This window comes from Nerophis ophidion, linkage group LG26 (genome assembly GCF_033978795.1).
Source record: "Nerophis ophidion isolate RoL-2023_Sa linkage group LG26, RoL_Noph_v1.0, whole genome shotgun sequence".
Classification (NCBI taxonomy): Eukaryota; Metazoa; Chordata; class Actinopteri; order Syngnathiformes; family Syngnathidae; genus Nerophis; species Nerophis ophidion.
In genome coordinates, this window is record NC_084636.1 from 31,737,656 (window position 1) to 31,755,861 (window position 18,206).

At 43.2% G+C, this 18,206-nt stretch overlaps 1 protein-coding gene across 7 annotated transcripts in view; it reads right to left on the bottom strand.

Moving 5' to 3' along the window:
• The window catches only part of herc2 (HECT and RLD domain containing E3 ubiquitin protein ligase 2), a 274,014-nt gene that overhangs the window by 167,198 nt on the left and 88,610 nt on the right, over positions 1 to 18,206 (bottom strand). For 4 of the 7 annotated variants that reach the window (XM_061888266.1, XM_061888265.1, XM_061888264.1 and 1 more), the window contains exons 35-41: positions 14,308 to 14,499; positions 10,106 to 10,293; positions 7,598 to 7,826; positions 7,322 to 7,501; positions 7,068 to 7,252; positions 3,957 to 4,104; positions 3,684 to 3,880 (exon numbers count right to left, since the gene is read on the bottom strand). In XM_061888266.1, coding sequence (XP_061744250.1) covers positions 3,684 to 3,880; positions 3,957 to 4,104; positions 7,068 to 7,252; positions 7,322 to 7,501; positions 7,598 to 7,826; positions 10,106 to 10,293; positions 14,308 to 14,499 — 1,319 coding nt within the window. The remainder of the gene's footprint in view (positions 1 to 3,683; positions 3,881 to 3,956; positions 4,105 to 7,067; positions 7,253 to 7,321; positions 7,502 to 7,597; positions 7,827 to 10,105; positions 10,294 to 14,307; positions 14,500 to 18,206) is intronic. The other 3 variants (XM_061888270.1, XM_061888269.1, XM_061888267.1) reach the window with 1 other exon arrangement.

Genomic DNA, 18,206 nt, shown 5'->3' on the forward strand with positions numbered 1-18,206 from the left:
ATAGATAGATAGTACTTTATTTATTCCGTCAGGAGAGTTCCTTCAGGAAAATTAAAATTTTCAGCACAATCCCATTCAAGATCAGACAAACATTACAGGGAGACAGAACAGGATCGCTGACGGGTCTGCCGGCTTCCAGCTCCCCTTACAAAAAAGATGACATACAGGTAAACAAGGGGGGGGGGGGAGGAAAAAAAAAAAAATATATATATATATATATATATATATATATATATATATATATATAAATATATTCATTCAGAGTGCGATGATGCCACGGTATGGATGGGAAAATGCATTTTAGACATGACTTGCCTGAGCGGCTATGAGACACCGACAGTAACAAGCGGTAGAAAATGGATTACAAAGGACAGATCAGAAGAAAAAAAACAATAATAAAATAAAAATAAACTATTAAAAAAATTAAGTTTTAACTTGGGACTTCCCGCAGGCCAGATTTTGGACGCTGGGCCGTAGTTTGGGGACCCCTGATCTAGATATTTAAGTGTTTAAATTAAAATAATAAAATAGTCTGACTTATATTTAACACTTTTATGAGTGGGGCCCTGAGAAATTGCATGATTTTTGAAATAAATCATCATGACTTAAATAATAATGAATCAAAATCAATGTTGTTATGAATGATTGTCCTATTTTAAAGTTTCAATTACTTCACAACAAATATTCCACTTTGTCAATGTTTTGGGGGAAAATGTTGCATATTTCATGTTTGTGCAATACCAATCTTTGTTGTTATGAATTATTGATCAATTTGAGGCTCCAATTACTACACATCAAATATTTGAGGATATTTTATGTTTTTGCAATAAAATAAAATTAATGAATAATAAAAACGTATAATCAATAGATAGACCTGAAGTTCAAATAGAGATTTAAGTTTTGAAAGGAAATAACTGTCAAATAATATATGACTTATATTTAACACTTTTATGAGCGGGCCCCTTTTTGGATCATTGAGAATTTTAGTGAGATTTTTTTTTTTTAATTGTCATTGCTCAAAAAGTAATATTGAATTAAAATCCATGTTATGAATTTTGACATATTTGAGGCTTCAATTAATTCTCCTCAAATATTGTTGCATATTTTCTGTGTTTGACAAAAAACAAACGGGGTTTTCTTTAACAAAAAGGACATACAATTAATAGAAAAGCAAACCCCTTAAAAAAAAAAAAAAACTTAAAATCTACGGATCAATCTGAAATTAATGTAGATATTTAAGATATTTGGAGTCGGCTGTCTTGGTTGCTTTGTTGGGTCTGCTCCCTCCACCCCAGCGGACGATGGCATAGAACACCCCAGAGGCCACCACAGTGGATATGTTTCTTTTACTTTTTATTCATAGCTAGTATGTAGAAGTGTCTGGTTGTATCTGCTGCGTTAATGTCTTTAATGTCGTCTGTGTTCTTTGATGTTTGATGTTTCCCTCTTACACACATGGAAGAGGGATGTGTACCATGGCTATGAGTTGTTGTTTTTTCCCTTGGCCTCAGTCTGCACCACCTCTCCAGGGCCCAGGCTAAGACCGATTTTTTTTATTTTTTATTTGTTTACCTGTATCTCATCTTTTTTGTAAGGGGCGCTGGAAGCCGGCAGATCGGTCAGCGATCCTGTTCTGTCTCCCTGTAATGTTTGTCTAAACTTGAATGGGATTGTGCATAAAATTTTAATTTTCCTGAAGGAACTCTTCTGACGGAATAAATAAAGTACTATCTAATCTAATCTAATCTAAAGGCCTACTGAAATGAGATTTTCTTATTCAAACAGGGATAGCAGGTCCATTCTATGTGTCATACTTGATCATTTCGCGATATTGCCATATTTTTGCTGAAAGGATTTAGTAGAGAACATCCACGATAAAGTTCGCAACTGTCGGTGCTAAGAGAAAAGCCTCGCCTGTACCGGAAGTCGCAGACGATGACGTCACATGTTGATGGCTCCTCACATATTCACATTGATTTTAATAGGAGCCTCCAACAAAAACAGCTATTCGGACCGAGAAAACGACAATTTCCCCATTAATTTGAGCGAGGATGAAAGATTCGTGTTTGGGGATATTGATAGCGACAGACTAGGAAAAAAAAAAAAATAGTAAAAAAAAAACGCGATTGCATTGGGACGGATTCCGATGTTTTTAAACACATTTACTAGGATAATTCTGGGAAATCCCTTATCTTTCTGTTGTGTTGCTAGTGTTTTAGTGAGTTTAATATTACCTGATAGTCGGAGGGGTGTGTCCACGGGTGTCTTGACGCCAGTGTCTCAGGGGAGTCGACGGCAGCTATGGACGGCCCAAGCTCAGCTTTTCTCCGGTAACAAGCGACTTTTTAACCATAATTTTCTCACCGAAACCTGCTGGTTGACATTTGGTCTGGATTCATGTTCGCTTGACCGCGCTCTGCTCCATAGTAAATTTTCACTTCCAGGAATTTTAAACAAGGAATCACCGTGTGTTTGTGTGGCTAAAGGCTAAAGCTTCCCAACTCCCTTTTTCTACTGTGACTTCTCCAATATTAATTGAACAAATTGCAAAAGATTCAGCAGCACAGATCTCCAAAATACTGTGTAATTATGCCGTTAAAGCAGACGACATTTAGCTGTGTGTGTGCGTAGCGCTCATACTTCCTAAAAACGCGTGACGTCTTGCGTACACGTCATCATTACACGACGTTTTCAAGACGAAACTCCCGGGAAATTTAAAATTGAAATTTAGTAAACTAAAAAGGCCGTATTGGCATGTGTTGCAATGTTAATATTTCTTCATTTATATATAAACTATCAAACTGCGTGGTGGGTAGTAGTGGCTTTCAGTCGGCCTTTAAGTTAAAAAATAAATAAAATATTGTATGACTTATTTTTTATGAATGAGATCTTTTGAAATTGAGAATTTTAGTGGGATTTTTTTCTTTAAAAACGGGCATTACTCTTAAAATAATGACTCAAAATCAATGTTATGAATTAATTATTGACATATTTAAGGCTCCAGTTACTTCACATCAAATATTCTTGCATATTTTGTGTTTTGGCTAAGAGAAAAAACAAGGTTTTCTTCAACAAAAATGGCGTACAATTAATTTAAAAAAATGTAAACAAATGATAAAATCTTAGATCTGAAGTTAACGTTGGGATTTGAACATGTAAAGTAAAAAATAAATAATGTATGACTTGGGGCGGTACAGCTCGGTTGGTAGAGCGGCCGTGCCAGCAACTTGAGGGTTGCAGGTTCGATTCCCGCTTCCGCCGTCCTAGTCACTGCCGTTGTGTCCTTGGGCAAGACACTTTACCCACCTGCTCCTAGTGCCACTCACACTGGTTTAAATGTAACTTAAATATTGGGTTTCACTATGTAAAGCGCTTTGAGTCACGAGAGAAAAGCGCTATATAAATATAATTCACTTCACTTATTTTTTACACTTTTATGAGTGGGACCCTATTGGATCGGTAAGAATTTTAGTAGAATTTCTTTCTTTAAAACTGTCATTGCTGAAAAAATTATAATAAATTAAAATCAATTTTATGAATTATTGATCTAGTTAGGACTCCAATTACCATATCAAAACTTTTTGCCATAATAAATGGATTTTCTCTTCCAAAAAGTGCATGACACAAAAATAAATGAAATGTTTTTCAGTTGAGACCCTTGGGACTGCAGGGAAAGTTCTTACGGCTTCCGACTGGCAGCTGGCCATGACGTCTCCGATGGAGCTGAGCTGAGCGTTGATGTAGTCGTTGATGAGTGCGTTCCACTGGCTCAGAGAGTGCAGCGTGCGAAGGACAGACACCATCTCCTCTGCCAGCGTGCTGCTGTGAGTGGCTGTCAGGGAGGCCTGGGGGCGGGACTTCCTCCTTCGCAGGGAGCCCTCTGCAGGAGGGGAAAATGGACATTACCACCAAAGCGAGCAAGAGGACTGGGAAGAAGAGCGTTTTGAAAGACACACCTCTGAGCAGAGGCAGGTCCGAGGAACAGGTGCTCAGCAGACTCCCCAAGAAGCCAAACAACTTCTCCACCAGGAAGCGCATGTCCTGACAACGCTCCAGCTTGTCCCAGGAGGGCAGCACCGCTTGCAGGAGACGGAGTGCCAGGATCTGGGGACACATCATTATTTTAACCTCTTAAGGCCCAAACTCTTTGTTTACATGGTTTTTTTTTATTTCTCTTTGCCATTTGGGCTTGTTGGACCCTAATTAGAATAAAAACTAAGAATCATCTTTCGATAAGATGTTCTTAGTCCATAAGTACACACATGTGTACTTCATGTTTAGTGACATGCTAAGTCTTATTTTTACACTTTTTTTTTTTTCAAATTCCATTGTATGTTATACTCTTCTGACACCACCAGATGGCAGTATAAGTGTCCACATAAGAGGTCATAAGACCCCAATTCAGTAGTGTACAAAATTGTGGATATAAGAGCTAAAAAAAAAGGTGCTGTCCACACATGTGGCAACTAAAGCCTGTAGAGGTAATTTGGAAGTCAACCTCTGAGCAGTTGGGTTGTGTTCTACTTATTGTTCTACAGTCTGTTTTTTAAAATGGAAATCCTTATATGGGCATGCCCTTGAAAATGCCCAGCACACCCAAGAATGTCCCACGTTCACTTTGTTTAGCTTTCTTAAAGTTGAAGTACCAATGATTGTCACACACACACTAGATGATGCAAAATTATTCCCTGCATTTGATCCATCACCCTTGATCACCCCCTGGGAGGTGAGGGGAGCAGTGGGCAGCAGCAGTGGCCGCGCCCAGGAATCATTTTTGGTGATTTAACCCCCAATTCCAACCCTTGATGCTGATTGCCAAGCAGGGAGGTAATGGGCCCCATTTTTATAGTCTTTAGTATGACTCAGCCGGGGTTTGAACTCACAACCTACCGATGTCAGGGCAGACAATCTAACCACCAGGACACTGAGTGGACGAGAGATGAGCACCAGGCAAGTAGATAGTAGACATGCTTTTTTCCCGGCCAGTCCTTAGGACTAGGGATGGCTCTTGAACTGGCCGATTCACGTACAATCCAACCTTGGCACCGTCTTTCGGTACCAAGAGTAGCATGGCCTATAAATGCTTTAAAAAGTAATATCGGAAATTATCAGTATCGGTTGCAAAAAGTAAAAATCATGACTTTTTAAAATGCTGCTGTACGGAGGGAGGGGTACACGGACGTAGGGAGATGTACAGAGCACCAATAAACCTTAAAGGCACATAATACCTACGGCTTTTCACACACACAAGTGAATGCAATCCACACTTGGTCAACAGCCATACAAGTCACACTGAGGGTGGCCGTATACACAACTTTAACACTGTTACAAATATGCGCCACACTGTGAACCCACACCAAACAAGAGTGACAAACACATTTCGGGAGAACATCCGCACCGTAACACAACAAGTGTATTAACGTGCCGGCTGGAATAAACATAAGCTGAGAAATAGCTCCATGCCTGCCTACTTTATGGGTTGTAGATAAACCTATGGATAACGGAGACAGGACACAGCATGCAGCTGTTAAGGGGTGAAGAATTCAAGGGAGAGAGGTTCTCAAATGGGGGTACTTGAAGGTATGCGGAGGGGTACGTGAGATTTTTTTTTAAATTTCTAAAAATAGCAACAATTCAAAAATCTATCAAATAAATATATTTATTGAATAATACTTCAACAAAATATGAATGTAAGTTCATAAACTGTGAAAAGAAATGCAACAATGCAATATTCAGTGTTGACAGCTAGATTTTTTTTGTGTACATGTTCCATAAATATTGATGATAAAGATTTCTTTTTTTGTGAAGAAATGTTTAGAATGAAGTTGATGAATCCAGATGGATCTCTATTACAATCCCCAAAGAGGGAACTTTAAGTTGATGATTACTTCTATGTGTAGAAATCTTTATTTGGAATTGAACCACTTGTTTTTTTCAACACGTTTTTAGTTATTTTTATATCTTTTTTTCCAAATACGTAGTTCAAGAAAGACCACTACAAATGAGCAATATTTTAGATTAGATTAGATTAGATAGTACTTTATTTATTCCGTCAGGAGAGTTCCTTCAGGAAAATTTAAATTTTCATCCATCCATCCATCCATTTCTACCGCTTATTCCCTTTTTGGGGTCGCGGGGGGCGCTGGCGCCTATCTCAGCTACAATCGGGCGGAAGGCGGGGTACACCCTGGACAAGTCGCCACCTCATCGCAGGGCCAACACAGATAGACAGACAACATTCACACTCACATTCACACACTAGGGCCAATTTAGTGTTGCCAATCAACCTATCCCCAGGTGCATGTCTTTGGAAGTGGGAGGAAGCCGGAGTACCCGGAGGGAACCCACGCATTCACGGGGAGAACATGCAAACTCCACACAGAAAGATCCCGAGCCTGGATTTGAACCCAGGACTGCAGGAACTTCGTATTGTGAGGCAGACGCACTAACCCCTCTGCCACCGTGAAATTTTCAGCACAATCCCATTTAAGTTTAGACAAACATTACAGGGAGACAGAACAGGATCGCTGACGGGTCTGCCGGCTTCCAGCGCCCCTTACAAAAAAAGATGAGATAAAGGTAAACAAAGAGGGGGTTTGTGGGTTGGGGGGGATGGGAGAAAAAAAAATAAAAAAATTTGCACTGTTATACAATTTAATAAATCAGAAACTGATGACATAGTGCTGTATTTTACTCCTTGATCTCTTTTTTTTTCAACCAAAAATGCTTTGCTCTTTCTTAGGGTGTACTTGAATTAAAGAAATGTTCACAGGGGGTACATCACTGAAAAAAGGTTGAGAACCACTGCTTTAAGGCACCCCAATATTGTTGTCCGGGCGAAAATCGGGAGAATGGTTGCCTCGGGAGGGGCACTGAAATTCGGGACTCACCCGGGAAAATCAAAAGGCTTGGCAAGTATGACGGCTCTAGCTTAACAAAAAATGTGTTAGCTTGATGCTAATATACATTTCTTTGCTACTGATTAGCATTAGCGATTACAACACCTCCAACTGTGTTAATGAAAACGCCTTCACCCGTCTGTGCCAGGTGATCAATAATGCACCCACCTGTCTCTGCAAGGTGAGGGCGTTGAAGGAGTGGTTTCCCTCCACAACGCGCACGAGCAGGCCGATCCACGCGGGCGTGCTGAGCGTGCTGCACATCTGGGGCGTGAGTGCGATGCTGCGTATGAAGCCCAGCGTGCACCAGCTCTTGTGCTGCTCCCGAGACACCAGCCTGTGGGCGTGGCAACCTGCCCGCAAACAAGCGCAATCAGACTCTGGGAGCGCGTAAAAAAAAAAAAATATATATATATATCTACCCGTCTTGTCGCCGATGGCGCTCTCCACAAGCGTCCTGAGCAGGCCGCAGAGAGCGCGCGTGGCGTCCGTCTGCAGCACGTCGGCATAGATGCCCGAGGACAAGGCTAAGGTCTTGAGCAGGTTGACGGTGCTCGTTAGCATCATGGCTGTCGGATGGCTGCTCTTCTCCGCGATATCACCTTCCAGAACAGAACACAGGGGGAAAAGTTACAGATGAAAAGTCATTTCTTGATTAGGGCGGACTTTTCGACACAGCGCTTGTATTTCAGGTGTACCTAATTCTGCGGCCAATGAGGGCCGCGTGAACTGACCGGCATCATCTTCCGTGTCCGAGTCCTCGGCGGCGGGCTGGATGGCGAGCGGCGGCTCCGCCAGCTTGAGATCGTACTTGCCCTCTTTTCCCATCCGGTAGGAGTTGGTGCTGCTGGTGTCCCACTGGACTCGTATCCAGCCGTCCTCTCCCAGCTCCCCGATCACCCGGCCCAGACCTGGAGATGGACCGTCCTGAGAGGAAACGTACAGGAAGTGTGAGGAGAACATTTGCAACATTGGGACATAGTGACCTGCACGTGAGATCTCATATGGTGTACGGTTCACGCTGTTCAAGAACGTGACAATGAAAGCACCCTGCCCGGTCAAAGTACTGCTAGGCAGACTAAAACCAGTCCAAAGTCAATACAACCATTTTCTGCAATTGAAAAAAGTAATTTGCAAGTAAAACAGAAATACACCATCCATCCATCTTCTTCCGCTTATCCGAGGTCGGGTCGCGGGGGCAGCAGCCTAAGCAGGGAAACCCAGACTTCCCTCTCCCCAGCCACTTCGTCTAGCTCTTCCCGGGGGATCCCGAGGCGTTCCCAGGCCAGCCGGGAGACATAGTCTTCCCAACGTGTCCTGGGTCTTCCCCGTGGCCTCCTACCGGTTGGACGTGCCCTAAACACCTCCCTAGGGAGGCGTTCGGGTGGCATCCTGACCAGATGCCCGAACCACCTCATCTGGCTCCTCTCCATGTGGAGGAGCAGCGGCTTTACTTTGAAGTCAAGTTTAAAAAAAACTATTCTGTAAATAAAAAAATAATCGCGAGTGAAATAAAACATTCTGCAAATAAAAAAAAAGCATAAATATTATAACAATTTTGTGCAAATAAAAAAACGATTCAACTATTTGCAAGAATAAAAACAATTTTCTTCAAATAAAAAACGATTCTCAGGAAAAAAAAAAAAAAATTCCAATTAAAAAAACTATTTTCTTCAAATAAACAAAATGATTCTCAGGTAAAAATAAAATAAAATTATATGAAAAAAAAATTCTTCAAAGAAACAAAATGATTCTCTGGTAAAGATATATATATTTTTTTTAACTAAAAAAAATATCCATCCATCCATCCATCCATCTTCTTCCGCTTATCCGAGGTCGGGTCGCGGGGGCAACAGCCTAATCAGGGAAACCCAGACTTCCCTCTCCCCAGCCACTTCGTCTAGCTCTTCCCGGGGGATCCCGAGGCGTTCCCAGGCCAGCCGGTAGACATAGTCTTCCCAACGTGTCCTGGGTCTTCCCCGTGGCCTCCTACCGGTTGGACGTGCCCTAAACACCTCCCTAAGGAGGCGTTCGGGTGGCATCCTGACCAGATGCCCGAACCACCTCATCTGGCTCCTCTCGATGTGGAGGAGCAGCGGCTTTACTTTGAGTTCCTCCCGGATGACAGAGCTTCTCACCCTATCTCTAAGGGAGAGACCTGGAAACTCATTTCGGCCGCTTGTACCCGTGATCTTATCCTTTCGGTCATGACCCAAAGCTCATGACCATAGGTGAGGATGGGAACGTAGATCGACCGGTAAATTGAGAGCTTTGCCTTCCGGCTCAGCTCCTTCTTCACCACAACGGATCGGTACAACGTCCGCACCTCTATTGTCGAGGCGGCTGATTGGAGCTGTGGCCGCAAGGTAGTTGGTGCCTGTCGGCGGGGCAATCCTAAAACCCGTTGGTGGACACCAGCAGTGAGGGATGCCGTCAAGCTGAAGAAGGAGTCCTATCGGGTCCTTTTGACTCATAGGACTCCGGAGGCGGTGGACAGGTACCGACAGGCCAAGCGGTGTGCAGCTTCAGCGGTCGCTGAGGCAAAAACTCGGACATGGGAGGAGTTCGGGGAAGCCATGGAAAACGACTTCCGGACGGCTTCGAAGCGATTCTGGACCACCGTCCGCCGCCTCAGGAAGGGGAAGCAGTGCACTGTCAACACCGTGTATGGTGCGGATGGTGTTCTGCTGACCTCAACTGCGGATGTTGTGGATAGGTGGAAGGAATACTTCGAAGACCTCCTCAATCCCACCAACACGTCTTCCTAAGAGGAAGCAGTGCCTGGAGAATCTGTGGTGGACTCTCCTATTTCTGGGGCTGAGGTCGCTGAGGTAGTTAAAAAGCTCCTCGGTGGCATATATATTTACAATATACTTTCTGTTAATTAAACGTTTGTCAGTCATATTTGTTCCTGCGCGGTGATCCACACACTTGAACTAGAGCACCTGTAATTGTCACTCCACAACGACAGGTGGTGCTGCTGAGTCCCACTGAAGGACTGTTTGAGCACGGGGCTTTTATGCTGATAGGCCAAAAGGTGCAGGACAATTGTGGACATTACACAAAGTTGGTGGCACGTAATTCACAGGGATTGCTTGAACTAACATGACTTGGCACGAGGGCAAGATGGTGGATTTCAGGATGGTTCCAATGTTGGCTCCACCTGCATCATCCAATCACAACTGATGTATTCCTAACTAAGGTACCTGATCTCCCCACTTCCAGTCGACTCCCCTCATCACCCTGGTGCCTATCTTCATCATGGCTGCCAGCTCCGGACCAGATGCAGGAACAGGGGTGGGCACAGCTTCCTTCCTGGACTCTTCCAGCACGGTGGCTGAGCCTTCGTGCGCCGACAAATTCAGGTCCTCCTCGCTGCTGTCTGTGCTGGGCCCTGGTCCAAGGACACACCTGGCTGTCATGCAGGAAACTACCAGCTCTCACTAAGGTGAGTGCAGTGCTGCCCTCACATCAAAGCCGCCGTTTTATGAGGGGTAACCCCATCCCATACTGATGATATCATGTGCGATACAAGCAGTCATGCATCATGTTTACTTGTGAGATATCATGTGCGATACAAGCAGTCCTGCAGTGTTTACTTGTGTGTGATAGCATGTGCGATACAAGCAGTCCTACAGCTTGTTTGCGATTTCATGTGCGATACAAGCAGACCTGCAGCATGTTTACTTTCTGTGATATCATGTGCGATACATGCAGACTTGCAGCGTGTTTACTTGTGTGTGATATCATGTGCGATACAAGCAGCCCTACAGGGTGTTTACTTGTGAGATATCATGTGCGGTACAAGCGGTCCTGCAGTGTGTTTACTTGTGTGTGATATCATGTGCAATACAAATCCTGAAACATATTTACTTGTGTGTGATATCATGTGCGATACAAGCAGTCCTGCAGCGTGTTTACTTGTGTGTGATAGCATGTGCGATACAAGCAGTCCTACAGCTTGTTTGCGATTTCATGTGCGATACAAGCAGACCTGCAGCATGTTTATTTTCTGTGATAGCATGTGCGATACAAGCAGACTTGCAGCGTGTTTACTCGTGTGTGATATCATGTGCGATACAAGCAGCCCTACAGGGTGTTTACTTGTGAGATATCATGTGCGGTACAAGCGGTCCTGCAGTGTGTTTACTTGAGTGTGATATCATGTGTGATACAAATCCTGAAACATATTTACTTGTGTGTGATATCATGTGCGATACAAGCAGTCCTGCAGCGTGTTTACTTGTGTGTGATAGCATGTGCGATACAAGCAGTCCTACAGCTTGTTTGCGATTTCATGTGCGATACAAGCAGACCTGCAGCATGTTTACTTTCTGTGATAGCATGTGCGATACAAGCAGACTTGCAGCGTGTTTACTTGTGTGTGATACCATGTGCGATACAAGCAGCCCTACAGGGTGTTTACTTGTGTGATATCATGTGTGGTACAAGCGGTCCTGCAGTGTGTTTACTTGTGTGTGATATCATGTGTGATACAAATCCTGAAACATATTTACTTGTGTGTGATATCATGTGTGATACAAGCAGTCCTGCAGCGTGTTTACTTGTGTGTGATAGCATGTGCGATACAAGCAGTCCTACAGCTTGTTTGCGATTTCATGTGCGATACAAGCAGACCTGCAGCATGTTTACTTTCTGTGATAGCATGTGCGATACAAGCAGACTTGCAGCGTGTTTACTTGTGTGTGATATCATGTGCGATACAAGCGGTCCTGCAGGGTGTTTACTTGTGTGACATCATGTGCGGTACAAGCGGTCCTGCAGTGTGTTTACTTGTGTGTGATATCATGTGCGATACAAGGAGACCTGCAGCGTGTGTACTTGTGTGTGATATCATGTGCGACACAAACGGTCCTGCAACATGTTTGTGAGTGATATCATGTAATATAAATGCAGTGCTGCAGAGTGTTTACTTGTGTGTGATATCATGTGCGATACAAGCGGTCCTGCAGTGTGTTTACTTGTGTGTGATATCATGTGTGATACAAATCCTGAAACATATTTACTTGTGTGTGATATCATGTGTGATACAAGCAGTCCTGCAGCGTGTTTACTTGTGTGATATCATGTGCGACACAAACGGTCCTGCAACATGTTTGTGTGTGATATCATGTGATATAAATGCAGTGCTGCAGAGTGTTTACTTGTGTGTGATATCATGTGCGATACAAGCGGTCCTGCAGTGTGTTTACTTGTGTGTGATATCATGTGTGATACAAATCCTGAAACATATTTACTTGTGTGTGATGTCATGTGCAATACAAGCGGTCCTGCAGCGTGTTTAGTTGTGTGATATCATGTGCGATACAAGCAGTCCTGCAACATTTTTACTTGTGTGGGATATCATGTGCGATACAAGCAGTCTTGCAGCGTATTTACTTGCATGTGATATCATGTGCGATACAAGCAGTCTTGCAGCGTATTTACTTGTGTGTGATATAATGTGCGATACAAGTAGTCTTGCAGCGTGTTTACTTGTGTGTGATATCATGTGCGATACAAGCAGACCTGCAGCGTGTTTACTTTCTGTGATATCATGGGCGAAACAAGCGGTCTTGCAGCGTGTTTACTTGTGTGGGACACCATGTGCGATACAAGCAGTCCTGCAGCGTGTTTACTTGTGTGTGATATCATGTGCGACACAAACAGTCCTGCAGCGCCTTTACTTGTGTGTGATATCATGTGCGATACAAGTAGTCTTGCAGCGTGTTTACTTGTGTGTGATATCATGTGCGATACAAGCAGACCTGCAGCGTGTTTACTTTCTGTGATATCATGGGCGAAACAAGCGGTCTTGCAGCGTGTTTACTTGTGTGGGACACCATGTGCGATACAAGCAGTCCTGCAGCGTGTTTACTTGTGTGTGATATCATGTGCGATACAAGCAGTCCTGCAGCGTGTTTACTTGTGTGTGATATCATGTGCGGTGCAAGCAGTCCTGTCTAAAGCTGAACAGCCAGTTAACATCTAAATGTCTTTCAATAAGCACACAATTTCTTCTATTTCAATAAAGCCATGGTAAACATGCTAGGCTATAGGCTACAGCAGGGGTGCCCATTACGTCGATCGCGAGCTACCAGTCGACCGCGGGGGGTGTGTCAGTCGATCTCCAGCCAGGCTTTTTAAAAAAAATTGACCTAAAAATGAGTGATCATCAATCTTCACCAAGACGTCACTTAAATGACATTCACGGTACCGGAGGGTCTTGTGAGATGACGCTGGCTGCTGCAAGATCATTATTATGAAAATATGACCGAGAGGAAGGCGAGAAACACTTTTTATTTCAACAGACTCTCGCGCCGTCCCTTCCGTCAAAACTCTAAAGGCCGACTGCACATTTCCTATCTTCACAATAAAAGCCCTGCTTCATGCTGCCTGCGCTAACTAAATACAGAGTCTCGGAAAACTGGCGTGCACAAGCGATCCCTCAGAAAGCTGGCGTGCACATCACTTGTGCACGCCAGCTTTCTGAGACTCTTATTTTGTTAGCGCAGGCAGCATGAAGCAGGGCTTTTATTGTGAAGATAGGAAATGTGCAGTCGGCCTTTAGAGTTTTGACGGAAGGGACGGCGCGAAAGTCTGTTGAAATAAAAAGTGTTTCTCGCCTTCCTCTCTGTCATTTTTTCATAATAATGAACTGGCAGCAGCCAGCGTCATCTCACAAGATCCTCGGGTGCCGTGAATGTCAATCAAGCAAGCTACGGAATTTTCCGCCAATGTTTTTCTTGTAAAGTGTATGGAAGCTGGATGAATTAGATGCCAAAAACCAACCACTTTCATGTGGTATTGTACAGAAAGGACAACTTTTTTTCTCCTCCATTTGAAAATGTGGGCGTTATCATCATTACTGTCTGATTCCAATCAATGCAAGTCATCAGAATCAGGTAATACACCAACTTATATTCTTGTCTTTGTGAAAGAAAGACATCTATATGTGTTACACATGCTTGTATTATCATTAAACACATTTAACTTGTTTACAAAAATGTCTCTTTCATAAATAAACAAATATAAATGATATATATAAATGAGGTAGATCCCCTCGAGTTGGTCAATTGAAAAGTAGCTCGCCTGCAGAAAAAGTGTGGGCACCCCTGGGCTACACAATAGCACACGATAGGTAATAACCCTTGAACAATATTGCAGTGTAAGACATCACATTTGTCAATAAAAACAAGTAGGAAATAATTATATTTACACATTACTTACACATACAAAGTCTTCAAGGCAGTTTTAAAAAGTATCCAGTAACAATCAATTTTAGTCAGCCCTAAAAAAGTATGCATGACACTTCTTGATATCGTATGGGATCAATTGATATCGGCCAACAATCAAGGCTCTAATGTCGGTGTCAGTATTATAACCGGGGTGTGGTCACATGACTCACCGATGAGTCTGAGGATGCTCTGCGTGAGGGCCAGTATGCCAGAGTTGAGCAGCAGACTCAGACTGTTGGCGCCATGTTTGAGGGACAGCATGTGTATCATGGCCAGCAGGAAGCGGGCCTGAGGAATGGTGCCCAGGCTCGGTCCAGCCGGGTTTTCGTTGGTGATGGTCTGCAGAGGGACCGGCTGCACACCTGCCCGGGAGACAAAAACACCTCAAATCCAAGTAGTGTGGAACCTGGATTTACAAAACTCTTTATTGGCAAACTTTTCAATGTAAGAACAATTCTATTGAGGCAAATACACATTTGTGTACAAACACTTCATTCATTCATTTTGTCACACGCCTGCAGGCAAAAATGCAGGGCGCGGCATTTATTTTGGAGGCGGAATCCTCCACGTCACATGCAGCCCAGGACACTACTCGTCATTAATGTTAGGACTAACGTTAACGCCGTTATTTTCGGCGGTAACTAGTAGTCTAACGCGTTATTTTTTATATTCAGTAACTCAGTTACCGTGACTACATTATTTTACGTTAATTTTTATATAGTATCGGCAAGGAACAGAAGATCTGAGTGTATTTTATTGGAGAGCTGCAATGTCTGAATCTTCCTGTCACAAGGGAAGGGGGGGGGGGGGGGGTGCATGTCTGTGTTTACTAACAATCAGAGGTGGGTAGTAACGCGCTACATTTACTCCGTTACATCTACTTGAGTAACTTTTGGGATAAACTGTACTTTTAAGAGTAGTTTTTATGCAACATACTTTTACTTTTACTTGAGTATATTTATAGAGAAGAAACGCTACTTTTACTCCGCTCCATTTATCTACATTCAGCTCGCTACTCGTTACTTTTTTATCGATCTATTAATGTTTGTTTTGGTTTTTCAAAGTACAGAGTCTCGGAAAACTGGCGTGCACAAGCGATCCCTCAGAAAGCTGGCGTGCACATCACTTGTGCACGCCAGCTTTCCGAGACTCTTATTTTGGTTTGGTGGTAGGGTGGTAGCGGGGGGGTGTATATATTAGGGTCCCAGAAGAGCTAAAGCTGCAAGGGGTTCTGGGTATTTGTTCTGTTGTGTTATGGTGCGGATGTTCTCCTGAAATGTGTTTGTCATTCTTGTTTGGTGGGGGTTCACAGTGTGGCGCATATTTGTAACAGTGTTAAAGTTGTTTATAGGGCCACCCTCAGCGTGACATGTATGGCTGTTGACCAAGTATGCCTTGCATTCACTTGTGCGTGTGTGTAAAAGCCGCATATATTATGTGACTGGGCTGGCACGCTGTTTACATGGAGGAAAAGCGGACGTGACGACAGGTTGTAGAGGACGCTAAAGGCAGTGCCTTTAAGGCACGCCCCCAATAATGTTGTCCGGGTGGAAATCGGGAGAAATTCGGGAGAATGGTTGCCCCGGGTGATTTTCGGGAGGGGCACTGAAATTCGGGAGTCTCCCAGGAAAATCGGGAGGTTGAAACCGATACCAATAATTTCCAATATTAGGTTTTAAAGCAATTATCGGCTGATATTATCGAACATCTCTAGTTAGAGAACATCCATCCATTTTCTACCGCTTATTCCCTTTTGGGGTCGCGGGGGGCGCTGGCGCCTATCTCAGCTACAATCGGGCGGAAGGCGGGGTACACCCTGGACAAGTCGCCACCTCATCGCAGGGCCAACACAGATAGACAGACAACACTCACACTCACATTCACACACTAGGGCAAATTTAGTGTTGCCAATCAACCTATCCCCAGGTGCATGTCTTTGGAGGTGGGAGGAAGCCGGAGTACCCGGAGGGAACCCACGCATTCACGGGGAGAACATGCAAACTCCACACAGAAAGATCCCGAGCCTGGATTTGAACCCAGGACTGCAGGAACTTCGTATTGTGAGGCAGACGCACTAACCCCTCTGCCACCGTGAAGCCCTAGTTACAGAACATAAATTAAGTATTGTTGACGTTTTTTGAATGCATTTTTAAAGTGATAAAGGGGTAGAATCACATTAGCTGCATTGCTAGCCACCAAGAACGAGCCCATTTTTATATGGAATGCAAAAACACAAACAAATGTTGTCTTGTCTCTCATTATGATTGTGAACGATAGGCAACATTCCAAAAATAAAGAGAAAGCTGATCCATCACATCCTTGTTATGTTTGACACACAGTACTGTAGAGCAATTTTTTTCAACCACTGTGCCGTGAGATACAGTCAGGTGTGCCGTGGGAGATTATCTCATTTCACCTAATTGGGGTAAAAATATTTTTTGCAAGCCAGTAATTATAGTCTGCAAATGATGTGTTGTTATTGGGTGTCGGTGTTGTCTGGAGCTCGGCAGCGTAACAATGTTATACTCTTCCATATCAGTACGTGGCAGCGGGTAGCTAATTGCTTTGTAGATATCGGAAACATGGTTTGTTGTGACCCCAATATGCAGACGACAGTGGGAGGCACCATGCAGGTGAAAAGGTATCTATGGCTAAAACCAAAAATAAACAAAAGACGAGGGAATGAAACTAAAACTGAACTGGCTAAAAAAACAGAATGCTGGACGACAGCAAAGACTTACAGCGTGCTGAGCCAAGACGGCGTATACATCCGAACACCACATGACAATCAACAATGTCTCCACAAAGAAGGATAGCAACAACTTGAATATTTTTGATTACTAAAACAAAGCAAGTACGGCGAACAGTGCTCAAGGAAGACAAAACTGCAACAGGAAAAATACCAACAAAACAGGAAAAGTCACCAAAATAGGTGCGCAAGACACAACTAAAACCCTACACAGGAAAACGGCAAAAAACTCAAAATAAGTCATGGTATGATGTGACAGGTGGTGACAGTACACCTACTTTGAGACAAGAGCTTGGTTATGGTTTGAATTCATATCCAACAATTGCGACTTTTTACTGTCAATATCGGCTGCTGAGTTACATTTTTAATGATTTCTGCTGGAGGTGTGAAAAATGTGCCCTGGCTCAAAAAAAGGTTGAAAAACACTGCTGTAGAGCACTTTATATTGTAAGTGTTAGGTGTACAAAGCCATTATTCACATTCTCATTGTTTCTAATGGAGAAATACAAACTTCTCCATTTACTGTTCTAGAGCCAACTCAGTTGGTAAATGGAGGCTTGAATATTTTTGATTACTAAAACAAAGCAAGTACGGCGAACAGTGCTCAAGGAAGACAAAACTGCAACAGGAAAAAATACCAACAAAACAGGAAAAGTCACCAAAATAGGTGCGCGAGACAAGAACTAAAACCCTACACAGGAAAACGGCAAAAAACTCAAAATAAGTCATGGAATGATGTGACAGGTGGTGACAGTACACCTACTTTGAGACAAGAGCTTGGTTATGGTTTGAATTCATATCCAACAATTGCGACTTTTTACTGTCAATATCGGCTGCTGAGTTGCATTTTTAATGATTTCTGCTGGAGGTGATAAAAATGTGCCCTGGCTCAAAAAAAGGTTGAAAAACACTGCTGTAGAGCACTTTATATTGTAAGTGTTAGGTGTACAAAGCCATTATTCACATTCTCATTGTTTCTAATGGAGAAATACAAACTTCTCCATTTACTGTTCTAGAGCCAACTCAGTTGGTAAAAACAGAATGCTGGACGACAGCAAAGACTTACAGCGTGCTGAGCAAAGACGGCGTATACATCCGAACACCACATGACAATCAACAATGTCCCCACAAAGAAGGATAGCAACAACTTAGATATTTTTGATTACTAAAACAAAGCAAGTACGGCGAACAGTGCTCAAGGAAGACAAAACTGCAACAGGAAAAAAATACCAACAAAACAGGAAAAGTCACCAAAATAGGTGCGCAAGACAAGAACTAAAACCCTACACAGGAAAACGGCAAAAAACTTAAAATAAGTCA